At 38.4% G+C, this 23014-nt stretch overlaps 1 protein-coding gene across 8 annotated transcripts in view; it reads right to left on the reverse strand.

Annotated features, from left to right (window-relative positions):
* The window catches only part of ALS2 (alsin Rho guanine nucleotide exchange factor ALS2), a 73318-nt gene extending 50900 nt beyond the window's left edge, over positions 1-22418 (reverse strand). For 2 of the 8 annotated variants that reach the window (XM_032354446.1, XM_032354444.1), the window contains exons 1-6: positions 22233-22376; positions 21826-21914; positions 8531-8610; positions 7203-7357; positions 3378-4315; positions 84-441 (exon numbers count right to left, since the gene is read on the reverse strand). In XM_032354446.1, coding sequence (XP_032210337.1) covers positions 84-441; positions 3378-4315; positions 7203-7357; positions 8531-8550 — 1471 coding nt within the window. In that variant the 5' untranslated portion in view covers positions 8551-8610; positions 21826-21914; positions 22233-22376. Of the gene's footprint in view, positions 1-83; positions 442-3377; positions 4316-7202; positions 7358-8530; positions 8611-21825; positions 21915-22232 lie in introns of all 8 variants that reach the window. The other 6 variants (XR_004288466.1, XM_032354447.1, XM_032354445.1 and 3 more) reach the window with 6 other exon arrangements.
* Positions 22419-23014: the final 596 nt, after the last annotated feature.

The following is a 23014-nucleotide window of genomic DNA, read 5'->3' on the forward strand; positions in this document are numbered from 1 at the left end:
AGCAATTAGGAGAGCTACGGATTTATAATAATATAACATGTGATGTCGGAGCATCTTGGATTTTCACCTGGTTATCTCCTTACCTTGAGACAACAAGCCAGGGAGGGAGAGTCTCCGGCTGCCTCCCTCTGATTCCTCTTCTCGGATATCCACAAGACTTGAACTCTTCTTTCCTTGCATGGATTCCTGTTTAACCTGTTCTTCTCTGCTATCTTTCAGACCTTCTGGGCCTATGGAACTACTGCCTGCCTGAGTTCCAGGTTCACAAGGGGCCGTACTATAAAAGTTCATAACTTTCTTAAGAGACAAGGCCCCAGCTTCGTATGTAGCAGCCACTCTCACACCAACAGCAGATGCACAAGAGACTACTAGGCTGTTTAGGGCTGAGGTGCTTGTGGTTGGTGGGCTGTGAAGATTAGGAACTGCTTCTTCTACAAGAGGCTAAAATACACACACATAAAAAAGTATATAAAAATATAATCCCTTATACAACAAGCAATCAATAAAAACAAAGTTTAACAAAAACCACCACTACTTGCAAATTTAAGAATCTGAAACAAGGGCTTCTAACTTTAACTTAAAGGTATTATCTGCTCTCCTTACTGGATTTAACATATCATATGGAAATGAGGACTCAAACTACAGCTCCTTATCAAAAGTACTTCCTTTTGTTTGAGTGTTGTGTTTTTCCAAGTTATTCAAACAGAAGCCCCAGCTGCTTTAATAAAATTAAGCACAGAAGGGGAGAGGGAAAGAAAGGTCTGGAAAACACAGCGTTTCATATGAGGTACAATGTATAACAGCCCTGGATATAAGCTTGAAAAGGTTAACAGTACATAAAAAAAAATAATTAAATGTAATATTATTGATCGCTTCTAAGAAAATTTACAGGTTGCTACTAAGAAATACCAGAAAAAAAGTATGTCTAAAAAAGGCTTTTCCTGAAATATTTAAGAAAAAGTACTTTAGCTGTTATATATATATATACAGGCAGAAAAGGAAATTATACCTCTGACCTATAGTTATATACATACTGCATAGGCAGTATGTAACTGTCCCCAAGTTAAGCTCTCAAGTTCAAGCCCTTCCACTGCCTCATGAATGTGTTATTTTCCATGATCCATGGGCTATGTCAGCTGAAGGATTACTTTTGCTCTCATTATGATAAAGTAAATGTGGTAGGTTAATAATTAAACATTTGGGACCAGTGTTTTCTGTGTTATTCATAGCTCTATTTGAAAGTCAAACTAAAGTTGTCTAGTATCTTAGTAAAAGATCAGTTGAAACTTACTCTGAGCAGTCAAGCACCACTGTTTAAAGGAAAATCATTAAATGTAACTACTAAAAACACACAAAAAAAGCTTTTAGCTTATCAGCATAAGTCACTACAAAAAATTTACTTCCTAGGCTGTACAAAGGTCTCAAATGGTATATATACATTCCTTAATTTGTCCTGAACTGGAAGCTAAATGAAAACAAATTTTTTAACATTGACTTCTGATTCTTTTAAAGGAAATAATCCCCGTTTCCTGCACAGTACCTGATTGCAGTAGGTACTCAATACATTTTGTTGAATTAAATACTAAATTCAGAGGAGCAAAGGAGTCTTTAATTAAAATATTCAACAAAACAAACAAATATGCCATATCAAGCAAAAGATAAATACAAAGCCTATTAATTCCTTGGTGCCAAAGTTCCCTAAAAACTTGCTGAGAAGTAACATCACTCTTTTCACCCTTTGTGTATGAAGTCTCATAACAGAAACAGTGATAGGTATTTATGGGTCAATATTTTAGGGCCTTCTTACCTAACAGGAAAGTCATAAAATTCTATCTTCAATAAACTTTAAATTATTGTTCTTACTGGCTGCTCTATTTAATTATGTTTAACAATACATAAATTAATAAAACAAAAATATAGAGCCAGCAACTTTGATGAAACACATAATTTTAGGAGTCCTGGTCAACCAATAATAAAATTCAATTATGAAGTATATGCTTCATGGCCCAGTATTATGGTTTATTTCACAAAAATGAGATACTTTCTCAGTTATTTCTGGTCAGAGGAGAAAAAACTTGTCCTAGACTATATAAATTCCTAGTGAATTAGCTGTCTGAGACACTATTTGCAAAAACTGAATTAAATTTAGTATAAACAGACATTGCCAAATTTAGCATAGGCAACAAAAATGTACATGTTTAACAAAATAAATCCAAATGAAAATGCAATTTCAATGATAATTATTTAATAATCAAAATAGTGTATACAATAAATTTTTACCTTCAAATTTAATAAATTAGCAGAATGACTTCTAAAAAGTCAAAGTCCAAATTTTTATAAGCATGTTCAAGTCTAAGAATGTTCTATGTACATTCCTATTAAATCATTACTTTTGTGTTTAGGTTTTAATAGTATCTTTCTCCAAACAGCTTATTCTTAATTTTTAAAAAAATCAGATAGCCACAAGGCTCGATGAGTAAACTGTGAAATAAAAACTGTTTCTAAAAATACCTCTAAGCCATGTTCTCATCCTGACGGAGTGAAGAAAAAAAACAAAGAATCAAGAGGTACGTGGTTTCAAAGGCCTGAAAAAACACCATGGTATAGTTCTTACATGACTAGAGGTTTTTGTTTTGTTTCATTTTCTTAGAGTTTTGGTAAGAACAAAATTGAAAGGCTTACATGAAGAGTAAAAAACAAATTATCCTTTTAAAACAATTTGTTTAATCAGGGAGACTCAAACTTTACTGTATGCTACTGGTCAACAGCTTTTCTCCATTTACACGTTTTTAAAATGAGAGTAGTTCAAATAAAATGAAGAAAACATTAATCCCCTGTCCCACAACAAAGCCCAGTAAGGACTACAGGTATATGCTGAAAAAAATTCAAACAACATATAACACCAGGAGTTTGTTTGTTTTTTAAATCTGCCTACAATTGAGGGATTGACCACATGGCAACTTTCCCTGATAAAAAAGGAAAGGAGTACTCTCTACAGAATCTGGAGTCATACAAATACAGGTGAGATGAATCTCTATGAATGTATAGTTATATTAAAAGTATTCGGGGGGGGCAGTATTCAGGAGCCTAGCAAAATTTAGTATAGTCAGCCACGGGAGAAAAAGTACTAGAAAAAAATAAATGAGATTTTGCTACTTAAAAAAGAAGCCCAGCATGACATCTTTCGACATCTTTCAGCCTCTTAAAGGGTAGAATTTGAACATAAAGAGTAATTTTGGAGTAATCCGGGTTTTCCCTTCTCTAGGATTGCATGATAAAAGAGATTTAAAGTCAAGCTCAAGACAAGCATTTTAAAGTTGCTAAAGAAAACCTCCTAACTCCAGAAACACCTTTATATTATAAAATTTAGCAGGTACCTGAGATGGCACTGGCTTTTCGCCGTTCTCTGAGTTCTCTCTTACTGAGCGATCTGAGAGTTTTGCCATGTACTCATTCACTGCCTGAGTATCAGGGTATGACGGTACATTTCTGGCCGAAGAAATTTCAGTTGTTCCCACGACATCTTGTTGGGAGGAAATGGCATCACCACCCGTGGTCTGAACATTTCCAACGTGCGTGTCAGTAGCAACAGGCGGCTCCTTTCCTCCCAGCGTGTTCTCGAACACTTCTCCCTGACTGTCCAGGGTTTCAGTGCAGGGGCTGATGGCAGTGCTGACCTGGTTTTCTGCCTGGGATTCTGACAGTGTCACCCCTAAGGGGCAGCAGTGACTGTCTGATATAATCACATGGTCTTCTTTGTCAGTCATAGTAATCAGGAGTTGGCTGCACTGGTTGCATCTTTCTGGGACTGGCTTCAGCTCCTGGGAAGGGAGGCACTGCACAAGGGCCAAGCTGTGGAAGGCGCCACAGGCAACTTGTAGCACGACGCGGCCGGCAAGATGTTCCACCTTTTGTGGCTTTGTCACCGGGAAGGTGGTGGTAATGAGACCCAACTGACAACCAGTACCCCATGCCCAAATCTCTCTGCTTATTGACAACGCCAGTGTGTGCTCCTCACCACACGCCAACTGCAAAATCCTGACCGCAACCAAAGAACTGGTCTCAGAGTCAGAAATGCTGACAGGATTCGGTTCTGGAACATACTGCTGATTAGCTACTGCACACTGGCCTGCAGAGTTCTCCCCCCACATGTACACTACGCCACTTTCCGTCACTGCTCCACTGTGGAAACTCCCTGATGCCACGGTAACAACATATTGCCCAACCAGGGCATTTTCTAGAATGGGGCTATTCGGACAAATCTCTGCTGGTTCACTTCTCCAGGGAAGCGTCCCAAAGCTGTAGACCTCACCATCTAAATGTTTAAAAAAAAAAAAAAAAAAAAAAAAAGGAGTTAGTGAGTTAGCTAGAAATCTTACCAGCAAATTTTTGGCTCCTCTAGGTTAACAAAATAGGGCTGTTTTTTGTTTAAGCGCAGTTGTAGAGATTTTAGTTCAAGCATGTAATATCCCACATTTACTCATCTTTTAACAAGTATCATTTTTAATATTCTGAAAAATAGTGAGAATTTCTACCAACTACAGGGGGCTACTTCCAAATGAAGCAATCTTGCTCCTCATCCTACAAAGTCCTATACAGATCCACTACTAATGGCTGTCAATGCGCGCTACTACAGGAATGTGTTCAAAGACAAACTAATGACTATAAGATAAAATGAGCAGAGGACAAAACAGATACATTCGTTAACATCTACAACATTCACGGCTACTTGAGCAGCAGAAAATTATGCTGTAGCATAAAAATATCAGAGATTCATTTTGGCCAAAACTAAGAAACCAGCTTTATACTTCTAGGTTGAACAAAAGCACCAGCGTTAATAAGACATGGCTGTCTTTGTGATGTGTACAGTATCATGTATAATTTTAAACGTTATATATCATATATATTGCGCACTATACAGCATTTCTAAGGTGTCATTTGTTTAAAAAGTAAATCACAGAACGAAGCAAAAAAACAAACCATGATAAAAACTATGACAGCTCGCTTTAGAATGAAGGGCAACTTGGCTGGCCAAGGGCAACTTAGCCATGGGTGTTGAAAATACTAAAGCAAGCCCACTATTTCTTCTTTTCCATATGACCAGGGACTCATCCATTTTTTTTTAAGTTAATAAAGAAATAATGAAGTAGATTTATAGTAGTATTTTTTCCCTACAAAGCAGCAACTGAGCTGATAATGAAAAAAAAAAAAACGCATTCTTTAGCTTTGGCCTATTATTTATATAAAATATATTTATATACTCAAATTAACTAAACAGAACATCTCCCTAAGAAAGAACACAACAGTGGCTAGAAGGAAGACATGAGCTTTTATTAAGGAATTTCCAGTTTGGATAGAGTACTGATAAAATCAGCTCATAGGTTAAGATATTTAAATTTTTCTTCCCGACTGATACAGCGATATACATTTGCAACAGCTCACTAGTTCTTTCAATGATTATCACTCCACTAGAGAGAGAAATCGAGCAAAGAAATGGATATTCAGACAACTCTTCCCTTTTTTCAACCTGGAATACCTCAAAAATAGTGATTCAATGAAATGTCCTCACTGAATTATGAGCTGAGAGTCAAACTGAATAGAAAAAAAGAACTTGAAAATTTCCAACATTCCATCAGTAACATTTTCTCATCTGGAAAAGATAGCACTGGAGATCTTTTTGCTATTTCAAACACACACTTATGTAAGATTTCTTTTTTGTAGCTTTTTTTTTTTAAGACTTTATTTATTTATTTGAGAGAGAGAATGAGAGAGAGAGAGAGAGCATGAGAAGGGAAGGGTCAGAGGGAGCAGCAGACTCCCCGCTGAACAGAGAGCCTGATGCGGTACTTGATCCCAGGACTCCAGGATCATGACCTGAGCCGAAGGCAGTCACTTAACCAACTGAGCCACCCAGACATCCTGTAGCTTTGACGCTTAAAACCAGGACACTGCTTAAACATGAACAATGATAGGCTATTCATATATTTTTAAAATGTTTTCCCTCAGTTATCCCACTTAAGGTATGATTCTAGAGATTTAAAGATCATGTTCATGAAGGGTTCCTAAATATCTTACTGAAGGGTAAATAAAACAACAGAATTCTACTTATAGGTGCTTGAGAATGATAGATTTTGAAGCCTCCAGGGCAGATGGTGATTGAATATAGTGCACATTTTTACAATAAAGCTTTTTCCAAATTCTGGCCTAATAATAAGAGTATTCTATATTATTATAATAAAAGTGATATAGTAATAAGCAGGCTAGAAAGAAATTCATGTTTACCCCACAAAATTACCAAGGTCAGAGTTAAATTTGCCTTGTAGAATTTGGCTTCCCTTAGTTCTTACGAAGAAAATAGCAAAGCATTACTGAATACTTAATAAATGCTTGTGGAATTGAAATTTAGAAATTAGTTGATGGCAGTCCTGGCTCAAGCCAAATTTGCCATGACTGAGTTGTTAAACTGCTGTCAAAATTAAAGGCAACTCTCTCTATAAATTGTAGCTTCTGTTCCTATCTGTTATAGATTTATAGATTTCATTATATGTTCTTATAAGCTGCTATTTATGCCTGAGAAAAACCATACTGACATAGTACAGCCAAGCCGCATAAAAAGCAGGCTTTGAAATCAGACTCTGAATCCCAATTCAGACTCTGACACTCCAAGAGCTGTGGGGGCTTGGGGAAAATCATTTCATCTCCTGACCTTCAGCTTCCTCATCTGTGAAGAGGGGACACCAACAGTGGCCTGCCTCGCAACATGGTTCTGACGACTCGGCGAGGTGGTACAAAGCGCCTGGTGCCGTGCCTGGCATGCAAGATTGTGTAATAAACACTAGCTAGTATGAGCATGATTCTTCTGATACACTTAATGAACAAAGGCACAGCAAAAGAGTTTCTTAATAGGTAATATTTCCATAGTTAATTCTTCATTACTAATTACTATAAAACTTACAAACTGTACTTCTCCCTTTTATGCTAGATATGATGAAACTTAAATTTAAGAACTAATCTGATTTTTGACGAAGGGAGTAAGAACATATTTTGAAAACACAAAGAGTATAGGCTCCAACAATCTTCATTAAGCATTTCTGATATCCAGTAACTCCCTTACCTGACCTCACACACACAGGTACTATTAGCACTTCAGTGAGTATTTGTTAAACGAAAGAACCTTTAAGTGAAAAGGTTCTTTTCACTACCTTCAGTCAGAAGAACTCCATGCTTCACTCCAAGGGCTGCTTGAAGAACAGCCTTTCCTCCCCAGCCTGGCAGTCTCTCTGGTGCTACAGAATTGGATCCTGCCTGCCACACGTGGACCAGGCCTCTTTCTTTGGATCCTTCTGCTTCTGTTGAGCTACAAACATTAAGAAAAATAGCTTAATTGGTCCTGCAATTAAATCTGTATTTGGGGATTTCTTAGTAATTTCATTAGATCTGTATCTTTTACCAGCACATGGGTGACTGGGTCAGATCGCTTAGCACCTACCTTTGGTTGGGACACAGCAGCAGAGATAGAGCAACTATTTACAGACAAGGCTTGAGGATAATCTAAACCCACAAATTACTTATCTCTATCTAAGAAACAAACAAAACCTGGACTATTTTTTGACATTTTAGAGTTAATAGCATAAAATTTTAAGATTCTACCTTCTCCATTTATTAAATCATTGTTTAGATGATAAAGTTGGAACATGTCCCAAGTTGGGGTCTTATTTCAAAATTTTCGTTTTGAACATGCTAAAAAAAGTGTTTGGTAAGGAATAGAGATCCATATTTTACTTTATACTGGGTAAGCTCTGTAATTGTTAGTTTTTTGAGAATCAAATTTGTATCAGGAACAATAGAATCCTTCATGCTTTACTCATGTTCAAGAATTCTATCCATGTGATGATTCCGGTTCAAAGGACACAAGACACAAAGCTTCATGATAATGACCATACCATAACTGCCTACCCTTTGAAGAAAAAGGTCTATTAAGATACGCTGGGTTTCCTTTATAGCAAATTTCCCTCTGTTGCCAGTGATGATACATTCTTTTTTCTAGAACACTGACGCTAATTTTAATAAGGCACAGAAAGTTTTTTGGTTTTATTTATTTTATAATACCTATAAATTTCTCTGCTTTTGCTAAGTAATATCCCTCTCAGTCATGATTAGGCATAACCATGGTTATATGACAGGAGAGCCACAAACTCAATCCTGTTTTCTAAGGGTAGAAGAGGATTAAAACTAATAAAGCTACGCCTGAAGACCTGAAATTATTTGTGAGAAAAAATGGCTTCAAAGGCTTTAAAATGATGAAGACACTTTCTGCCTTTTTACAAGCATAAGAAAGAAACCAGCAACAAAGCTTATCACCAATCAGTTTTATTATAGTATCTTTCTCTCTTTACCAATCAACATAAACATCACTATTCCTACTTAATAACCACAAACGAGAAAATTAAACCAAAGAGAAGCTACGTGTATGTGGAATAGCTTGTTGTGTTTTCCTAGAAGAATAAGGTAAAAGAAGAAATGCTTTTACCTTCTCTTCTTTGAGTCCATCGGTCAGGGGAAGCACTCCATCACCAAATCACTTCTTCTTTGTGAAAAGTATATAAAGACCTAGATGGCAAACACAGGTAAGCACAAAAAGCAATGAAAGCATACGGTGCTACTTCATTCCTCAGATTTAAAAAAAAGGGGGGAGGGGCAGCTCTCTAACAAGTGCACATTCACTAGGCAATAAATATGCAGTGAAACTATTTCAACTATTTCATATCCCGCCTGCCAAAGTCGAATATCTAGACTGAGCCTGCCCACTGAGCTTATAAAAATGCCTGCTGACCATCTAATGTAACGTCAAAGGAAGACCAGACTACGTATAATTAAGCTGTACTTTGTCAGGCACTGGATTTTATTTTTTTATTATAAATAAGGAAGTTCAATCTGAAAATTCTTTTTCTTACCCATTTCACACACTTTAAGGGTTACTTTTAAAATGCTTCTGGAACACATAAACATATAAACACCAATTAAATAAGAAAGAATTTCTAAAATCTCTTCAGTAATGTATCCGATTCAAGTAGTTTTAATTTACAGTTTTCAGCAATGCACACAAAAAACTACATTATTAAAGTTAGAAAGATTTCTATTTATCAGAACTAGGAGTATTTTCCTCAAATCAACCTCAACTCGAAACCATAGTACAAAAGGCTGGAGAAAATGGGGTTTTAAAATATCTGTTTCTGGGGCGCCTGGGTGGCTCAGTGGTTTGGAATGCTGCCTTCGGCTCGGGTCATGATCTCAGGGTCCTGGGATCGAGCCCCGCATCGGGCTCTCTGCTCCGCAGGAAGCCTGCTTCTCTCTCTCTCTCTCTCTCTGCCTGCCTCTCTGCCTACTTGTGATCTCTGTCTGTCAAATAAATAAATAAAATCTTTAAAAAAAAATAAAATAAAAATAAAATAAAATAAAATATCTGTTTCTGTTTCAAAATCCACCATTTAATAATAAAGAGTTATATGAAATTACGGTACAAATATCATGACCAATCAGTTTAGAAACTCAGTGTTTAATAAAGAGACAGAAATATAAATAAGCAGACAGAAATACTCAGTGCATTTCAACCAAAAATTCATATTTTTAAGGGCACCAAAACTCATGAAAATACATAATGGCAATGAAGTTTTGTTTGTGTCAACCATAAAAAGACCAAAGCCAAATTTATGATTTTCCTGCAAAGGATATGGCATGGTCACTGTACTCTGAAAAGAGCCCATACCAGCAGGAGTGATGTAAGACCCATCTGTTTACTCCAGGTTGCCTGTGAATTCTTACCGTTTGCCATCTGTGTATCTGGAGGAAATTACTCTCTACCTAATGCTTATTTTAGAAAGATTTTGAATCATTCAAAGTTGGACGAAGGGTAGCATGTAAATAAAACATATACCTGAATAGATTTAATAAGTGCTATTAATTTAATAAGTGATTATTTTTAAATAACTATGATTATTAAGTGGTACTACGCCTTGTGTATGATAATAATTAACCATTAGGAAAATGTATAGTTCATGGTATACAGAGACATTCTTGAAGCCAGATCTAACCTGTGTTTATCCATCAGAGATCAAGGAATAACTGCTCCCTTGATTAAAGTTAAACACTACCCAGCACAAACCAGAGAACACCTCTGGGAGGGTGTGGAAGTACATACACGAGCACACTCTGCTTCCATCACTGACTGACTGAATGTAAATTGAATTTTATCCTACTGCCTGACAATCAAAAATGTTGAGACCCTTTTGGTGAAGTGAACAAAACAGTCAGCCTTTTTCCTCTTTTAGTGTTAATTTTTTTAATACAGAGTTTTCTTAAAGTAGATTTCATCTTTTGCCATATTTTCACCACCGCGCATTTTTCCAAATCCAAATGGAATTAAAGCCAGAAAAACTGTTTTGTAACTTCCTTTTGTTACTTACTATATATGCTAGGCAGAATAATGGTCCCCAAAGATGCCCACAACCTAATGCCAAGAACCTATGAATAGCTTAGGTTAATGGCAAAGGGGAACTCAAGTTGCTAATCAGCTGACCTGAAGACAGGGAGATTACTGGGTTATCCTTGTGTTTATCACAAGCCTCCTTAGAAGTGCCGAGAGGGAGGCAGAAGGAGAGTCCGAGAAAGAGATGTGCTGACACGGTCAGAGAGACTGCCGGCTTTGAAGATGGGAAGGCGGGGAGCATAAACCAAAGAATGTGGGTGGCCTCTAGATGCTGGAAAAGGCAAGGAAACAGATTCTCTCCTTTTCGCCTCCGGAAAAGAATGTAGCCCTGCTGACACCTTGATTTTAGCCCAGTGAGACTCGTGTCATACTTTTAATCCAAAGAACCGCAAAAACAATAAATTTGTGTTATTTTAAACCACTAAATTTGTAGCAATTTGTTAAATAGCAACAGAAAGCTAGCTAATGTACTATTTCATAGACATCTTTCTATATCAGTATTTATAAATCTGTCTCATTTTGCTTTAATATGTTTGACTTCTTCCAAGAAGATACATCTGAGACTCAGAGCAATGAGAAAGAAATGACCGCTAAGAAAACTGTAACTGGAAAAGAATACTACAGCTAAATGTGGAAAGCTTGTGTTACAAAGTTTTATCTCACATACTTAAATGTAACTCTATTCAACCTAACATTCTTTCTTGGGCATGAAGCCTACATTAAAAACAAAACAAAATAAAACAAACCTAACATTCTTCTCAATTAATGTATCTGTAAGAAAAAATAAACCTGAAATTTTTGTTTTTCTAATATTTTTATGATCCTCTATAAGGAAATCTTTAAGATTTGCCTCAAGCATTCAAATAGCACCTAAACTTCCTTTAAGCTCTCTCATTGCTTCACATGTTTGTTATAAAACTGCCTAATCATGGGGTTTCTTCTGGGGATAGTTCTCTCCAGATAAACTTTAAGGTTCTCATTCTACATTCCTTTGGGAGACAGAATCCCTAAACTCTGCTTCTTTTCTACTATTATAGCAACTTTCCTTCAGATGCCTTTATTATATTAATTAGCTCTGATAAAGAAACCATGTGATGTTGTACAGTCAAAATATGGAGTCCTCAGGCGCCTGGGTGGCTCAGTGGGTTGAGCCTGTCTTCGGCTGGGATCAAGTCCCGCATCGGGCTCTCGGCTCAGCGGGGGGCCTACTTCCTCCTTTCTCTCTGCCTGCCTCTCTGCCTACTTGTGATCTCTGTCTGTCAAACAAATAAATAAAATCTTAAAAAAAAAAAATATGGGGTCCTCTTTTGCCTTGCATGGTCTTTCAGAGATCAAGGACATCTGTAAAATGAGCAAAACAGACTCAAGCATCCCCTCCAGCTCTTAAATTCTATGAGTCCCAGAACAAAGCTAGATTCATGTTAAGGAATGCCATCTATACTTTAAATTATCTCCCTTACAGTGAAAGGTAAAGCAGTTAAACTCTCAGATGGCCCTTTAAAACAAAAACCAAACCCTGGTTCTTAACAATCTGACTCCATCTTTAGATCCCATTGGAAACAACCTCCTGCTACATTTAAGAGAGAAATAAGCTACCTTGTACGAGCAGAGGGTATGCTTTTAACACCATGATCTGAGAGTGCCCCCCCAAAAATGTGATCTAGGCATCCGAATTATTGTTAGATAAAGCTACAAATGATCTACAGATCCACAAAACCCTAACCAGAAATCCAAAGTATTCCCCCGTCAAATGAATAAAATCTTTAAAAAAGAAAAAAAAGGAAGAAAGAAAAATCCAAGCCCAAAAAACTCTGAAAACTAAGTTTTTTCATAATTCAAACTCTGGCAAAATCTAATCTGTTTTAAACTTATCTGATAGCAAACCTGACCTGAACTAATATGAGGTTGGTTTTTGCCCCTTTAGTGTGAATAGTCATATATTTTGCTGTAGAAATATTAATATGAAAGGGGTGACTGGTTGGCTCAGTCAGTAGAATGTGTGACTCTTGGTCTTGGGGTTTTATGTTCAAGCCCCACATTGGATGTACAGATTACTTAAATAATAATTTTAAAATCTTTTTCAAAAAAACATTAATATGGTTATGGGGTGGTACCAAAGATCCCACAGAAAGTGTTACATAATACACGGTTTATGCACAGCACTTTAAATATCAAAAAATTCTGAATTCTAAAACATACATTGCCTCAGGGGACCCAAGAAAGGCACTTGGAACTTGTATTTTTTTTTTTTAAGATTTATTTATTTGCGAGAGAGAGAGAGAGAGAGAGAGAGCGAGCGCAAGCTTGAGCAGGGAGAGAGACAGAGATAGAAGGAAACAATCCTCAAGACTCCCTGCTGAGCACAGAGCCTGACAAGGGGCTTGATCCCAGGACTCCAATATCATGACCTGAGCCAAAATCAGGAGTTGGAAGCTTAACCCACTGAGCCACCCAGGCACCACAGGAACCTGTATTCTAAAACAAACAACTATCATTTTTGGTAGGGGTCCCCAACTTTTAACTATTTTATATTTCCTTTAGTTACTTTTATGTACTTTTAACATAAACTTCATCTTGACCAGTATATTAGAAAGTTGCATTGCTTACAAAACATTCTATAGGTGCTTTAACAATGTATTCCAGTGGTGATGATTTACATTCGTCTCAGAAGTTTTAAGTCTATTTTATGGTAAACATATTCACATACAGTGCCCAAATTAATTTTCCAAGGAATATCCTTGCAAATACTGACCTGGCTCATCTTCTCGGTAGAAGAAGGAAGCCTAGGTTCTTTAATTTCATACAAAGTTACCAATTTGGTAGAAGAGAAAGAGGTAAACAAATGGGAGAGGTATATTGTCCTAGAACAACTAGGACCTGGTGATATATTAGATATAACTGGAATATAAAGAAGGAGGTATCAAAAATGATTTCTAGGTTCTCCCTTGAACTGTGTATCGGTGGTACTATTTACCATGATGGAGAAGAGTAAAAGACAGGATTCTGGGGGCGCCTGGGTCGCTCAGTGAGTTAAAGCCTCTGCCTTCGGCCCAGCTCATGATCCTAGGGTCCTGGGATGGAGCCCTGCATCGGGCTCTCTGCTCGGCAGGGAGCCTGCTCCCCAACCCCCACCCCCCCTTGTGATCTCTGTCAAATAAATACATTAAAAAAAAAATAGGATTCTGAAGTACAAGATTCTGGTTAAGATAAGGGTTTTTTTAATGTTTATTTCAAGATGCCAGTGAGAAATCCTAGGGTACCTAGCAAAAGCAGCTAAATACATGAGTACGAAGTTCAGGAAAAAAGTCTCAGCTATTGATACAAACTTGGGAGGCATATGGATAATATGTGAAATGAAGACAATGCAGAGTATCACTGGGTGTGTCCTAAGAGAAAGGGAGGAACAAAACCAAGCGGTAAGGAGGTCCTGCACCTAGAGGTTGGTCAGGACGAGGAACAAGCGAGAACAACTGGCTGAGAAGTGACCTGAGAGGTGGGAGAAGCATGAGGCTATGTGCGCCCATAAAAGCAAAGGAGAGTGTTTCCAGGAGAAAGGCCTGGTCAATTAGGTCAATGCTGCTGGGGTCTCATAGGATGAGAGCTGAAAAGCGTCCAGTGCATGTGCCAACACAGAAATCAAAGCTGAGCATGGCCACAGTTTCAGTGGTGATAGGGGACTGAAAACCAGATTGTAGTAGGTTGGCTTTAAATGCGAGGTAAAAAATAAATAAAAATAAAAGGGAGGTAAAGCACAAGAAAATTAAGTTCATGTAAAGAACTCTTTTGGAAAACACTGTCAAAATGACAGAAATGGAGCAATACCTAGAGAAGAATGTGAAGATGAGGGTGTGTTTTTTGTATGTGCAGGGCTGGGGAGAGGAGAGCATAGAAGCATGTTTGCATTGACAATGACACCAATCCTAGATGCCAGGGACAGAGGAAGAAACAAGGTCCTGGACAAAGTGAAAGAGGACAGCGTCTGGAACACGTGTTTCAGAACTGATCTTTCACAGGAGGAAGGGTCTATGTTTTAATGAAAAAGGAAATAGATCTAGAGTACAGATACACAGACACAGTTACAGATATAGACAGGGGTACAGATTTCGTGGTGAGAGAGTCTCATATGATGCCATCTGTTAAGTGACTAGGACTTCATAGTCCATGTGTGCTATGTATTCCAATCTCACTCCTGGCTCCAGTCATTCTGTTTCTTTATTCCATCTTGCCATATTATACATTTTTGCAAACTGCCTTAAATCCCTTTATGACAGCAGAATATAAATTTTTTAAAAATTTAATGTGCAACAGAAATTTGCAGTGAACTACTATCTCACTTGCAAAGAGAAAATTAAATCATGCAGGATTCTCTTTGTTCATCTCTAGTAAACTTTACTCTCTCGATAAAGTCCTTTTCCCTTAACGATTTAGTGAAAGATAAATTTGTAAGTCATAAATACATCAACTTTCAAATGCTGAAATTTCCACAACTAACACCACACATGTTTGGTTTTGGTTTTTTTTTTTTTTTTGTCTGTGTTGTTCTGGGTATGCCAGTCTAAAATTTCTGTGAAAGCCAAAAATGTCTTATTCTCTATTACAGCCCAGCTGCTTAACATAGTCCTGATCTATAACAAGTACTCAATAAATATCTGTGGCGAGATTAGGCCCACATAAAGGAGCTCCTGTCCTTAAGGAGTTTACATGCTATCATGTTCTGTCTTTCTGGCTAGAATCACGGCTCTCTATAGACACCACCCTCAAAGAAAAAGCCAGTAAAACAGCACTTCCAGGCTTACTCTCTTGTCTCACTTACTGTTTTAAAATAGCTTTATTGATTAGACAACTGCAATAATTGTAGCTACAAGAGTAATGATAATTAGAGATTAGAATGACAAGACATTAAGACAGGACAATAAACAATAGAGTAGTAAATTGTATTTTGTGTCCACTGCAAAATTTTAAAATTGCAGGCGCTTACACTTTCTTTCCAAAGTTTGAATTGGCTTCATTTTATTAAAATGTAGTAAACCAGGGGCACCTGGGTGGCACCTGAACGACTGGCTCAGTTGGTTGAGTGGCCGACGCCTGGTTTCAGCTCATGTCATGACCTCAAGGTCCTCGGATGTAGCCCCCATGTCATGCTCTACACACAGTGCGGAGTCTGCTTGTGGATTCTCTCTCCCCCTCTGCCCCTAGCCCAGCATGGGCACACTCTCATTCTCTCTCTCTCAAATAAATAATCTTTTTAAAAAATTTTAAATGTTGTAAACCAGACCTTATATCATGAATGTAATAAACAATAATTTAAGACACTATACTATTTCACACATGGCAAATGCTCAATGAATATTTTTTTAGAGACTCAGTCAATATATTTATACATGGATCAAAGCAAATTATGACCTGACTTACTATACTATCTATACACCAATAACTGCTGCTTCCTGGGTATCCCACCATCGAAGCCTTTCCCAACACTGATGAAGGTTGGGGAACACTCACCTTGCACTGCAGCCTTGACAAACCAACCATCACCAGGGGCGGAGGCCACTTCAAATCCCGGTCCTCTTAGCCTTAATTACAACCCAGAAGGCAGTCTGTGATACAACTATGGGAGCTGACTGGCCCGTTAAATACTGACCCAGAGCTCAAGGATTCAGTAAATTAACACACTGAATAAAGCTAGCCTAGAAAGTACTTATTATTTATTATGTTGTTACTAATGGGATAATGCACTCACTAAGTCATTGATTCAAAATATATTATAAACTTCTGGAGGTCAGAAACTATGATTTATTCATTGGTGCATTCTTGTAACCATAGTAACCACTAGGTACAAGTGGGCTACGTTTAAGTGAGGACTCAGTGAGAGACGCCACTTCCAAATGATGTAGATTTCCACCACCTATAATTAAAGTCAATATAGGACACAAAAGCAAAGTGTCTACTTTTGATAAAAACTCTCAGTTTGCTGATGGTATTTCCTAACAATGAAGATGCTTTTATTTCATGTCAGTTCACAAATATTATACAACCCAGGAAATAAGTCTCTGTCTTAGTACATGGAGACCGTTTTCAGTGCCATCAGGGACACGACACTTCACGGTCTCTCTCTCTCATGGGCTGCTATTTTCCCCTTGAAAATTACTAAAACTACACTCTTCTGATTGTGAAAATCCTCTAAAATGGATATTACCCACGGGCGGAGGGGGAAGGAGGGGGGTAAATACAGTAAAACAAACGCCCAGCAATGCCCATTTAGCTCCTTTTTGTATCCACTGCAAAATTTTTAAAATACATTTTCCCAAATTAAAATCACCATGAAACATCTTGATGGATATTATACTAGGAACTGAATTTCAAATTCTCAGGTACTGTAACAATTTGTGTCTGTTATTACATGATAGAGTATAATTTCTGATACAAATTGTTTATTCCTTTAATATTTTGCTACTATTCTCTCATTTAAATGGCCACAATTTTTTTTTAAATAAGACAATACTACACAAATACATTTCAAAGTATGTTGGCTTATTTTACCAATCAAAAACATCTGGGACTTAAGGTCATCATGGGGCCATATAACTGAACAGGGGGTATACATGCCAAAAAATAGTGTTCTGGAGACATAAATCCTACTTATTTTGAAAATGCTAGTAACAGGTATTCTTTTTTTTTTTTTAAGATTTTATTTATTTATTTGAGAGAGAGAGGAAAGAGAGAGAAAGCAGGGGGAGTGTAGGCAGAGAGAGAAGCAGGGCCCTGGGATCATGACCTGAGCTGAAGGCAGATGCTTAACCGACTGAGCCACCCAGGCGCCCCACGTAACAGGTATTCTTCATTAGGAATCAAAGTTTATTTAACTCAAGTTTAAATACTGAGGTTAAATAAGGGATCAGCTATTAAATTTACTATTCACTACTTGAACCATTTAACACATGCTCATCATGTTTACTTATTAATACTTATTTAAGAGAGAATTAGATTTTCTTTGAGCAGTAACTAGGACACCTGCAATCACAGTATAAATTCAGTTTCACCACACTATAATAAAATGTAACCAACCCAACTTTAAAAATAAGTGTTAATGTCCACATGATATCTGTGGTCATGTCATATCTGAGTCACTCTATCCAAATTCCTTTTAGGACTTTATGATATATTCTGCTCCCCGATCCTTTGAGAGATCATGATCAATGTAAGCTTGCATTCCCCAAGAGTCTCTAGAATGTAAATTCCTCTGTAACCTTTTAAGGAAGTATTCCTCATCTTAAGAAAAGCATTTTCACAGGAGCACAAGTCAAACAGCAAAATAAAATTGACTAAATAATTGGTCTGTCTCCTCTCCTTAGAAAAAGCTTTACACGGTGGAGCTGCAGTGGCACATCCTTTTCCTATTACAAAGAAAAGAATTATTTTTCCATAGGCAACTACCATGAGACTAGAAAGTAAAATAAAGAAAGCATACCAGAAGAGAGCCCTAATTATAAATAAAAAATTTATTTTTAAATTTTTTCTCTAATTACATAGAATTTAAATGAGAATAGAATTAAAGTTAAAATTTAAGTGCTAGTTTCACAATCTTATACATAAACCTGTAAAAATAATGATTAACTCCCTGTTGATCTCCCATCATTCAGTTTTAAATGTTAACATATTTTTATATTTGCTTCAACTATTTTTAAAATAGAAAGAAACATTACACAATTTTCTGAAAGAGCTCCACCCAAACTTACCTCCGAGTTAGCCACTATTCTTAATGTGTTTTATTTTCCATATGTTCTTGTACTTTAATGTATTTCATTAGATACACATGTAAGCTATATTTTTTTTAAACTGCATAAATGCATCCTATTGTAGACATCCTTTGGCAACCTGCTTCTTCACCCATTATTATGCACTTGAGATGTATCCACATTGATAAGTATGGATCTTGTTCATTCATTTTTACTTGGGGATAGGATTTCATTGCATGAATAAACCATAGTTTATCCATTAACCTACTGAAGTACAGCTGGATTGTTCTACTTCATTGCTATTTTAAGAACTGCTATAATCTTTGCTGCATGCTTGCCTGGGCAGTTGCCCTAAGCTTAGTTAAGAATTCAACTCAACAAAAATTTGGTTGCGGAAGAACCCCAAAACGAAAGTTACCCATCCAGATGCCATCATTGGGTTTAACCACCATGTTCCTAACAGAGAGATCATGTGAAATGAAGAACTGTATGAGGATGCTAAAGAACAACATTTATTTAATAATTTTTATTTAATAAATAAATAATTTTTATTATTTACATTATATGTAAAAGAGAACCATGAGTTGATTAGTGAAATTAACGATACTAAAGTTTATCTCTATGAGCATAATTCTCTGGTAGCCAACTGAAACTCTATGGAACAGCCCCAGTCTGTACATTTTCTCCAAAAAAGAAGTCTCTATTAGGGGTGCCTGGGTGGCTCAGTCGATTAAGTGCCTGCCTTGGGCTCAGGTCATGATCCCAGAGTCCCAGTGCTGAGCCCCACATTGGGATCCCTGCTCTGTGGGGAGTCTGCTTCTCCCTCTGCCCCTCACCCCACTCTCGTGTGAGTGCTCTCTCTCAAATAAATAAAATCTTAAAAAAAAAAAGAAAGAAAAAGAAAAAGAAGTCTATATGAAAGAGAAATCCTGCAAGAGTCCAAACAAGTACTCATTATCTCACTGATTTAAATATTTTTGCTCTACCCTTGTGGATCACTTACTTCAGCTACTGTACCAATTTCTCAGCTAATCTACCAACTGTGTGATGCAATGAACATCCAGACATAATGTAAAGACAGCACCTGAACATATATAGTATAAGAGATGGGTATAGGAAAATAAGCGCAACATTCAAAAGAACCATGTCACAGTTTGTTACTATTTTATTTGTGGTTACTGTGCATTTTCTTTTTTTTTTTTTTTAAAGATTTTATTTATTTATTTGACAGAGAGAAATCACAAGTAGATGGAGAGGCAGGCAGAGAGAGAGAGAGGGAAGCAGGCTCCCTGCTGAGCAGAGAGCCCGATGCGGGACTCGATCCCAGGACCCTGAGATCATGACCTGAGCAGAAGGCAGCGGCTTAACCCACTGAGCCACCCAGGCGTCCCTACTGTGCATTTTCTTAAGGACTGATAACCTACAAAGTCGACTACTCTCTTATTACTGATGACTGAATTATCTGGTTTTCAACAGAGAAGAGTAACAAGAAAGAAAAACAGCTTTTACAAAAAACTCTACAAGTAAAATCTCTAATATAGTTGGACTATGTGCTAGGTTTAATCCCACTAAGTTATAAAAAGGGCTAAATGATCTAGAAAGTCATTAAAATCCTCACAGCACTCCTCGGAGTGTCTGAGAAAGGGGCTCAACCTCTTACTACCTAAAAGCACACCTTCTTTTACACCATCTCAAAAATCACCAATTTTTACCTTTCTTTGTAGTTTTTTAACCCATACCTTACCTAGTGTCCTATTCATAAAAGATTATAAAAGGTTTTTAGAAGTCAGTCATATTCTTCAGAAATACCCTTAAAATGGACTCAGCAGTACGCATTAAACCCATATTTTTGTAGAAAGATAATTAATAGAACTCTCTCCACCTAATCACATAAGAGTGAAATCACGTGTCAGTGAAGTTCTTAATACACTCTTGTGTCTTTAACAGTCAAAATGCCCAAAATTAAGTGTCTCAGAAGAACATAAATTCTGAAAGGCTGAAATCTGAACAGAAGAATTCCCATTGGTACTGCTCCAATCTACTTAAAAAAAAAAAAATAAGAGGATTACCTGATACAACTCAGAATCCCCCACCCCAACACCAGATGACCTTTTGGTACTTTATTTTCTGGATCATTATCTTTTCAAATGTTAATATTGTGAAACAGATTTGAATTTCTCTTGCTATAACTATGAACCCTGAATATGCCAATACTGTTCATAGTTTGCAAACTAAGTAATAAGTGTAAACTAAGTATAGATTCCAAAAGCATCTTTCACACTAAAAAACCCTTACTGAATACCAAAGTTACTACAGACCAACCAGACGACCTAGTTCCTGTAACTATCAGATATCTGTATCAGTAAATTATCTGGAAACTATCCCTTGAATTTAAAAAGCGAATTATATTTTTCTAAATATATTCAGTTCTCTTTCCCACTTAGAAAACAGTGAGTCAGTGTGGGTCATGAGATAGTGGAAGAAGAAATAATTATAAAAATAGGAAATATATATGTACTGAATATTTACCACAGCCAGCACTGTCATAATACACGAACCATTAAAAGTAAAGTTACTGGGGCGCCTGGGTGGCTCAGAGGTTTAAGCCTCTGCCTTCGGCTCAGGTCATGATCCCAGGGTCCTGGGATCGAGTCCCACATCGGGCTCTCTGCTCAGCAGGGAGCCTGCTTCCTCCTCTCTCTCTCTCTGCCTGCCTCTCTGCCTACTTGTGATCTCTGTCTGTCAAGTAAATAAATAAAATCTTAAAAAAAAAAAAAGTAAAAGTACTTTTATGAGAAAGGTACTTTAATCCTCAATTTAGAAGAAAAATAATGTAGAAAAGTTAAGTAACTTTCCCCAAATCAAAGAATAAGTGAATGTGATGTCAGGTATGTCCATATCCAAAGCCCATGCTTGCTTACATTACTAAGATTAAAATACTGCAATTTACTGCAAAAGCAAATTTTTCACTGCCTTAAATACTCATTAACCCAAGAGTCAAGTGGTCACTCGAAATCATTCACATTCATGATAAACCAGGGGGGAGAAATGGACCAATATCTTGCTGAATTTTGATACCTGTTCCGAATAAACACACATCGCACAATTTTATTCTATAAGGCCTTTTAAAGAACATATACAGCCACCAACAAATTTAAAAGGCAAGAGACAAAGATCTGTGTTTGCGTTTAACAGTTATTTCTTTTTCCGTCCTAGAGAGAATACTGTATTTGAATATGCCGCTTTAGCCGGTGTGTTTTTCCTCTTCCCTCATCATCAAAGCCCTAAGTAAGCCAGAGTACAACACTCCTGCCAACCTACAGTCGCTTGTCTCCAAAGTAGTCCTACTACCCATAGGACCAACACCAGCGTCGGGACCATTTCCTAATGACAGACCTATGCTACTTTTCCGTCTTCGGCTCTTAAAAGAACTGCTCACCCTCTGATGCTCACTCGACACGCCAAAGGACTCGGTTAAACGACTCATTCTTATTATCAAAGTCATTGTCTTTTTCAGCAACCGCCCTTTCAAGCCCACGAAGCACCAGGTCCACCCTCCACTGTGATCTGCATCCTTGGGGCAAACCCGCCTGGGACACTCACCAAGGTTCGCGGCCAGGGACCCCGGTTTCGGTGCCGAGCGCCTAGAGCGGGCATTCAATAAATCCTCATGAATGGGTGAAGGAAAGGACCTGTGGGTGGAGGCGGGAAAGGGGTCGTGAAAGAACTTCCCGCCGCTCCGACGTCTGGGGAGGGAAGTAAGGGGGCGAGTGGGAGAACCTGGGGCCGGGACAGGGGGCCGCGTCGGGTGCTCCTTGGCGGGCAGGAGCCGACGGTCGGACGCAAGCTTTTTGGAAGACGCGGGCGCCGTCTCTGTGGGTCACCAAGCGCGCTCCCGGGCCTCGGTCTGAGCCTCCGCCTCTCTCTCCTACCCCGGTCTCCCGCACACAGGACAGCCGGGCCGGGGCCCTGCGAAGCCAAGGGCCGACCGGAGACTCAGCCTCGCTCACCTGACGCTCCACCGGCAGCACCGCAGTCTCCATCCGGCGCGAGCTTCCCAGCCCAGCGGGTCCCTGAGATCAGCTGATTCACGGGGGGGCGGGGCCTCTGGGGGGGCGGGGCTGCGCGGCGGCCGGCTAGTGTGAAGGCGGGCCAGGATTGCCCCCTGAAATAGGTGGAGGTAGACGCCGACGGCGTCTGATAGGGATCAAAATTATCCAAGAGGCCTTAGGCACTGTGGGTAATGTCCTCGGGAGTATTGCCCCTCCCTCAGGATAGGGCGGAGCCACCAGGCCTAAAAAAAAAAAAAAAAACGCGCTTGGACGGTGACGTAACATGGAGTCGCCGGGGCCTAACTACCCAGGAGCTTCCATGGTAACAGGTGGTGAGGAAAGTGACCCGGAGCTGCAGGCATTTTGCTGCCACCTCAAACTGCAGAAGTCAGAAGGATGAGTTCGCTACTCTTTACAGGGAAAAGGCTAGATATCTTCTGCTTCTACGGGCTATACCCTAACGTAGTCCCGTCCGCCCCGCAAATGACGTCATTGGCAGGCGGCACCAGTTGGTCCTAGTGTCCACGCTGTTTTTACTTGGTTGCAACCCCGAAAGTTGCAATGGGGTAGGAGGAAATAAATTGGTATCTTTTATGATTCCCCACAGCGTTCCCCAATGTACGATCTGAGTAAAACTAGTCTGAAGGCTCAGCACACAGTTTCGCAACAATCTGCTCGTCGCAGCCGCAGCCCCACCCCGACTCAGCTCGCGGCTGGTAAGTCCTCTCTGGAAGATTTTC

This window comes from Mustela erminea, chromosome 8, assembly GCF_009829155.1.
Source record: "Mustela erminea isolate mMusErm1 chromosome 8, mMusErm1.Pri, whole genome shotgun sequence".
NCBI lineage: Eukaryota > Metazoa > Chordata > Mammalia > Carnivora > Mustelidae > Mustela > Mustela erminea.